Source organism: Pinus tabuliformis, chromosome 3_1, assembly GCF_031772625.1.
Source record: "Pinus tabuliformis cultivar Carrire ecotype Pingquan chromosome 3_1, CPIR1, whole genome shotgun sequence".
Taxonomy (NCBI): Eukaryota; Viridiplantae; Streptophyta; class Pinopsida; order Pinales; family Pinaceae; genus Pinus; species Pinus tabuliformis.
The window spans coordinates 269,162,571-269,170,045 of record NC_142301.1 but is presented as its reverse complement, the minus strand read 5'-3'; the positions used below and the strand labels follow the sequence as shown (position 1 = coordinate 269,170,045).

General features: G+C 36.7%; 1 protein-coding gene across 2 annotated transcripts; it reads left to right on the top strand.

Annotated features, from left to right (window-relative positions):
* The first annotated feature begins 787 nt into the window (after positions 1 to 787).
* Positions 788 to 3,974, top strand: LOC149186827 (beta-carotene hydroxylase 2, chloroplastic-like). 2 transcript variants are annotated; one of them, XM_089411154.1, is made up of 8 exons: positions 788 to 1,404; positions 1,633 to 1,692; positions 1,774 to 1,845; positions 1,987 to 2,121; positions 2,406 to 2,531; positions 2,654 to 2,710; positions 2,839 to 2,887; positions 3,526 to 3,974. In XM_089411154.1, exons 1-8 carry the CDS (start codon positions 928 to 930, stop codon positions 3,795 to 3,797), a joined length of 1,248 nt encoding a protein of 415 aa, XP_089267280.1. In that variant the 5' UTR covers positions 788 to 927; the 3' UTR covers positions 3,798 to 3,974. The 2 variants fall into 2 exon arrangements, with proteins under 2 accessions (XP_089267280.1, XP_089267281.1); XM_089411155.1 differs by lacking the exon at positions 3,526 to 3,974 and having other exon boundaries at positions 789 to 1,404; positions 2,839 to 2,979.
* Positions 3,975 to 7,475: the final 3,501 nt, after the last annotated feature.

Sequence of the window (7,475 nt, the reverse complement as noted above, 5' to 3'; positions counted from 1 at the left end):
GACAAATAGTTTTATAGATCTATAGGGATTTGTGACAGATAGTTTTATAGATCTATAGGATTTGTGACAAATAGTTTTATATTGTAAGTCACAAATATAGATTTGCAGAAATTCATAATTTTATTAAATAAATTATACTATACAAATATAGATTTAGCAAAAGTTCATAATTTGTATTAAATAAATTATACTAGCAATAGGGTGATAATCAAATAATTATTATTTATTATATATTTTAATATAATTATAATATAATAAAAGTATAGCAAATTTAGAATATATTTTGCCGAAGATTATCTAAACAATAGTTAAAAATTTGTTTTTTGGACGTAAGGAAATAATTAACCATCCAAAATTTGCAGAAGTGAAAACCTACCCTATTACAAACTAGATTAACTGTCTAAACCTCGAAACATGTAATAGAAGTTAAACCCTACCCCTTACAGACTATCAACATATTATTTCAAATAGCTTAATTTTTCTTTTTATTATAACGAATCAACTCGATTAACCATAAGTATGAAAAAACATTAAAAAAAAATGTAATTAATTTTATTTTACTTTTCCATTGAAGAAATCAATGTCCTCATTCGGTAAAGTGATGGAACCTTTTCCTCGTCAATATTATAATAATATATAAAAATTGTGGAAATAATACATAAATGACACCGTCACGAAGTTTGCTCGGTCATCACGATCGATGAGGGAATATGGAGAAAGATCAGTAGTTTGACACGTCGACAAAGTATTGAGCTCCGAACTAAAGGATAAGATGGGGAGTGGGTTGAAAGGGCTGGCCTTTACCTGAGCACGTCCTCTGAGAATTTTGGCAAATTGATCGTCGAACAAGCGGCTACGAGAGAGCAGGTCTTAGGTTCGAATCGGGGAATAGCACAAAGTTCACCAGCAAGGTACTAGTGCAGATAAATGGGGCTGAGGAGTGTTTCATCTCCATACGGATTGTCAAAGTGCGATTCGATCCTCTCACCTCCGCTTTCATCAACCAAACCAGCTGCAGCACCGCTGGGCAGGGCGGTTTATTGTTATTATCTCGCGCTTGCCAGAGCTTCTTCAGTTAACAGAAATGGGTTCCGTTCTGCTCGCGTTTTTTCTGAATTTCGTGGGAGAAGGAAGGTGCCGTCTCTAGCCTTTGCGTCGACTGAAAAATCCCAACAGCTAGAGACGAAATCAGAATCCATTGAAGATGATGCTTCTGCTACTGAATTTGCAGATTCATTAAGCAGTAGAGTTGATGAGATTGCGAATAAAAGGGAATGGGATAAAAGAGCTGCGACGAGGAAGTCCGAACGCCATGCCTACTTCTTTGCTGCCGTTGCCTCCAGTGTTGGTATTACTAGTATGGCCGCCGCTGCTGTTTACTACCGATTTGTTTGGCAGATGCAGGTTTAGTATCCAAGTTTACCCCCAGTTAACACTTTTTCCATATTTTGACTGCTTGCTTTTCACAATTATGACACTAGACTGCTCGTTCTTTGATTTCCAGGTGGATATCAGACCCACGTTTAGACGGGTTTGTGCCACTGGATATGGCTGGCTAGTACCTTTTTCTCTTTTCTAATGATCATATGGGCGTAATTGTATAGCTTTTTCTGTAATGTGATTGGTATGCAGGGTGCACAGATTCCCTACACGGAGATCTTTGGAACTTTTGCATTAGCAGTGGGAGCCACGGTATGTGCGAGTTCTTTAATTGGGTTGTCTGTATTATATTTGGAACTATTTATTCTAATCACTCCAATTGCGCTTATGCAGGTTGGAATGGAATTTTGGGCACGTTGGGCTCACCGAGCTCTATGGCATGCCTCCTTGTGGCACATGCATGAGGTATAACTACAGGTTACATAAAGGTGGACAAGGAGGCATAGTAAATTGGTTTGCAATATGTAATGCCCTTTTACTCCATTGATTCCAGAGCTACGGAGATTAGATTTGTATTTTAATTGAGAATCCACTTTCTTTTGGTAGTCTCATCACCGGCCAAGGGAGGGACCTTTTGAGTTGAATGATGTGTTCGCTATCATCAATGCTATTCCTGCCATTGCACTAATGGCTTATGGATTCTTTAACAAAGGCTTTGTGCCAGGTCTTTGCTTTGGTGCTGTAAGTACTGGCCTCTGTTTTGTCTGTTGTTTTCATTGAAATTCACACAAATGTCTATATTGACAGTATTCTTTAAAGAATGCTGTGATCCCTGTAAATTTCAGCCAAGTTTGACTCAATAGTGATGTCAAGGTGATTTTCAACAACAGCATGCTAGTAACATTATTATCAATATTAAATTTCAGACAACTTTGACTTAATAGTCATGTCAGGGTGATTTTCAACCACAGTATGTTAGAAACACTATTATCTAAATTTACCATGCATTTTGAAAATTTACTCAGGGGCTTGGTATCACCGTTTTTGGGATGGCATATATGTTTGTCCATGATGGGCTTGTTCATCGCCGCTTTCCTGTTGGACCTATTGCTGATGTTCCATATCTTCTTAAAGTAGCTGCTGCACATCAGGTTTGTTCCTAGATTCCTTATCATGGCTCTGTAGATTTATGCATCTATCTGTGATTTTCACATAGATTTATTTTCAGTAACTTATAAGGTCTCAGATGGATTTCTTTTAAATGCAACTGCAGCTTCATCATGCAGACAAGTTTAATGGTGTGCCTTATGGTCTTTTCCTTGGACCAAAAGTGAGTTTGCTTCTTCCCTTGTAATTGTTTGTAACAGTGTACTACATTATTCATACATGGTTGGAGTTATTCATATTTGAACTTAAGTGAATATATATTGATAGTTAATTAATTATTGAGTGTCACAGGAACTGGAAGAGGTTGGGGGCCATGACGAGCTAGAAAAATTGTTTAATAGTAAGATGAAGGGCCTCCAAAAGCACCAGTGAAGGCTTTGAATTTCCTGCTTTGGTGTTCCCATTTTATATTTTCGTTGATAGACATCTTCATCTTCCTTAAGAGGTAAATTTTAACACGCTAGGAGAGTATGCAAATTAGTATTTGAGACAATAGTCAGAAAATAGGTTTTTTATCTTGTTAATGGACATGACACAGGGGATTCTTGACATAAAGGATCTGGAGCAATCCTATTCATCTAGATCATGCAGATAAGATAAATGCCTTGTGTGTATGCTAAATTGATTTTAGTTTTAGGAGATCACATTATGGTCCATGCCCTGTTTGCAGGTTTTCTAAACTTTGGTTGAACAGAGGGTAACCAGTTCCTTGAAATTCTACTGCTGTTTTTCTAATGAAGGCTTTGTTGTAAAGAACCTTTTTAAGTCAATTCACATACAGAAGAAAATGTTAAACAACCTGCATGGAAATGACTTCAGTATTTTGTGTCAGATTGAACCATGCAGTCTGCATAATTTGTTGAAAGTATCAATAAATTTAGAAATTGTATCCATCATGAAATTAAGTCACTGAAATTGAAGATTATAAAAGAGAAATGGATTTATGAGACATTGATGTTCATACTTGGTTTTATGTAGGCAGAGCGGGTCGCAATTGCACAAAGCAGATTAGCTTATGGGTCATCGGTGGACTTGCCAATTATATTTATTTGATTGGCACACGGTCATATAACCCAAGGGAATTGGCTGTGGCTGTGAAGATGATGGACTATGCCAATGTGAAGATGATGTACTATGCCAATATGGAGCACATGAGCTCTGATATTCAATTTAGGATGAGGGCCTTATGCGTTAGCATGTATGCATGGCTTCTCGAGATTGTTCTGGTTAAGGCTTTCAAGAATCTTTAGTTCAGGCATTAAGTTCAAGCCCTGGATATGTCAAATATAGTTTCTATAAAAGTAGTGAATTTGCTACATTGAATTTTTGCCAATATGCTTATGTGTTTATGTTGGTGGGAGGATTTCGCCAACAGCTTATTGTTTGATGAATATTTTATGAGTAACTGATCGTCTAGATTCATTTTATTTTTTGGGATGTAATGTATCAAATTTCTTTACATGAAAATTTACTTAAAACGTTGTAATTTCTTTTCTCTTTTGGAATATAAGATTAAGATGAGAATTTAGACTCGTGGCCCATCCCTCCTTGAAACAGTGTGTTCACAATAATTAAGCGGACCCACTATACCATATACATGTCACTCATTCATGATATAGCAGGTTTTCTACGTATACACTTTAATTTCTCGAAGAAATATAAACCAAAGAGGTTGGGGACCAGAGAGAATAGTATATAAACTATAAACCAAAGAGGCTGGGGAACAGAGAGAATAGTATATAAACTATAAACGAAAGAGGTTGGTGACCCGAGGGAAGGGTATATAAACTAAAGAGGTTGGTGACGGGAGAGAATAGTTAGGCATGTTGACATTTAATTTAATTCTGGGGAATAGGTGAACAGTTGTAAATAGTGTAAATAATAAATAATGGAAGAGGAAGAGTTATTGGGAGATGAAACCCAAGAGTCACTCTTTCATGTATATAACTATGAGTGATCTAAGTGAATAAACAAATTTCATTTTGAGGAGTTACTCCACCTTTCCACTGGTCTCCATATATAACACCGCCACTATATACCACTGTTTTTTTTAAATATATAACATTTAATACCACCATTATTTGATATTATAATCTCCATTGTTTGGTTTACGTTTAATACCACCGTTGTTTGGTATTATAATCATTGTTGTTTGGTTTACGTTTAATACCTCCACTTTATAACGTATTCACCTCACACAACTCCACTCCCTCCTCGCTATTACATTGAATGCATTCACTCTGCCATTCTAGCTAATACCTCCCCTTATATAACCCCTTCCCCATACAATACTTCCCCCAAATATACCTCTGCAATATATATCAGAATTGTATTTTTTAACACCAGAAGTGAAAATATTTTATATATTGGCAGCAGAGTATATTTTACACTGTACACAAATTTTAAAATGCATTCATTGATATCTATTGTGGGAGTGGTTCTCACTAGCAAGGAGAACTATCCAGAATGGTTGCGGAAAATCAAACACACTCTCATTTTTAATGAGTTGTGGAAAGGAGTGTGTGTTGGAGAAGGAGACAAAGAACCAGAAAAGCCTACTTTAGACAAGGAATTTTCCGTTTGGGAAAATAAGAACAACGAGGCTTATGCCTTGATTGTAGCATCAGTAAATGAAGAGGTGAGTCACCATATTTCACCATTTTCAAATTCTTTCGAAGTCTTACAAAAACTAAAGGAACTCTATGACTCACACTCTGCACTTGAAATTGTTCAACTCATGATTAAATTGTTCAGCCTTGAATTAGAAAATGATGATCCTCTTGCTCTTGCGTCAAAAGCAAAATCTATTATGCATTATATCAAAGTCACTAATGTTGAACTGGACACTCCTCTGATAGCTTTTGTCAAGGCACTTTATCCCACTTACTCAAATTATCTTGAGTCATTGCAAGCAAATGGAAACCTCAAAGAAATTACCTTTGACTCCATTGTGAATAAATTTGTTGAAAGAGAGAAAGCGTTTGGGAAGAAGCCAACTCCTCGGTCTTTTGAAGACGCTGTGTGTCTTGCACATAGAGAGAAGAATCTTGCTCAAGATTCTTCCAAAGGAAGAGGTGGTAAGAGGAAGAGGAAGAAGAAATTTCAAAGGCAGGGGTGCATACACTCTCAAGGAGAAAAGTCATATTTGCATTGAATACATTGCAATAGAGATGGATCACATGATGCATCCACATGCAAGTTGCCTTGGTACAGAATTGAGCAGGAAAGAAATCAACCCAAAGGTAAAACTAATGACAAAGAGAAAGGTAAAGCCCCTGAATCTGCTCACTATGTTGTGGCACATTGTAATAGTGGAGTAAATGAAGACTTATTTAATGCTTCACTTGCATCTTGGAAAGATGATTGGTTGCTTGAGTCAAGAGAAACTTGCCACATGACTTTTAGAAGAGATTTTTTTGAAGAATTTATTGACAATGTTGATGGAGCAGTATCCTTTGCAGACAAATCAAAACTCAAGCCATCAGGGCTTGGCACATTCAGGCTTAAATTGCCTAGTCTTCCAGACTTTCTTCTACATGATGCTTTATATCTCCCATAGCTTAGGAGAAACTTGTTGTCCTTGGTCCACATCCGCCAGCAAGGACACTCCATTCATATGTTTGATGGCAAAGTTGAGGTGAGAAAAGCATTAGATCACTCGCTTGTCATGATGGGGATAGAAGAAGAAAGGCTTCTCAAGTTGCAAGGTACCTCTGCCCGTGCACAAAATTTCTCATACAATTCTCATTATGATGAAGGTACATTTCCATCAAGTTTATTATGGCATGCTAGATTTGGACCCTTGAACTATGACATCCTCCGCTTGTTGAAGAAAAATGGTGTTATTGGTTTGCCTACAATTCTTAGGAAACTTAAGCAATGTGATGCTTGCATTCTAGGAAAGCATAACAAACAATCTTTTCATGATTCACATTCCAAAGCACCTAGAAAATTTGAACTCATTCATTCAGATTTATGTGGTCCAATCCCTATTCCTTCTGCAAATGGAAATAAATATATGATGACATTTATTGATGACTACACCAGAATGTGTTGGGTTATTTATTGAATAACAAATATTATGATTTTCAAACATTCAAGAACTTTCATACATGGATTGAAAATGATGCACAATCTCATATTGGCTCTATTCACGCTGATAATGGAAAATAATACAATTCAAATGAATTTGAAAACTATCTTCACCAACATGGGATCAAACATCAAACAATCTTAAATATGGTGCGCTCCATGATGTTTTTAAAGAATGTAAAATTGATGCTTTGGGCTGATGCAGTTCTATGTGTTGTACGTAAAGAATAGATGTGCATCTAATGCTATTAGAAACAAGACTCCTTATGAAATGTGGTGTGGGCACATTCCTTCGATAAAGCATCTTAGGGTCTTTAGTTTCACCTGTTATGCCTTGATACCAAAGGTACATAGAAACAAACTTGGTGCAAAGAGTCATAAGTGTATCTTCTTGGGTATTCAAACGCGTCCAAAGCATACCGCCTCTATGATGAAGTTAATAAAAAGTTTGTTGTATCTAGAGATGTAATATTTCTTGAATCTTCCAAAGATGACAATGTCGTTGAGCGGCAACTTGATCGCTTGGATAGATTCGTAAATGCAAAATCATTTCAAGAATCTAATAATCAGATTCCACATCTTGAAGGGGGGATTCCTATACTGGATCAATCTGTGGAATCTTCTTCTGAAGCAATCTCACCCCCACATGAAACTCCAACCACTGATGATACTTTGAGTGATGTGATTGACAGAATTGGGAGACTCAATCTTGATTCAGTCCCAACTCAATCAACTGAGCAGCCTGGACCATCTTAGAAAGGTCCCCCAAAGTGGTTGAAAAAGACACTTGAAAGTGTTCATTCTGATGAGGTTGGAAAGATAGGAACAAGAAATTC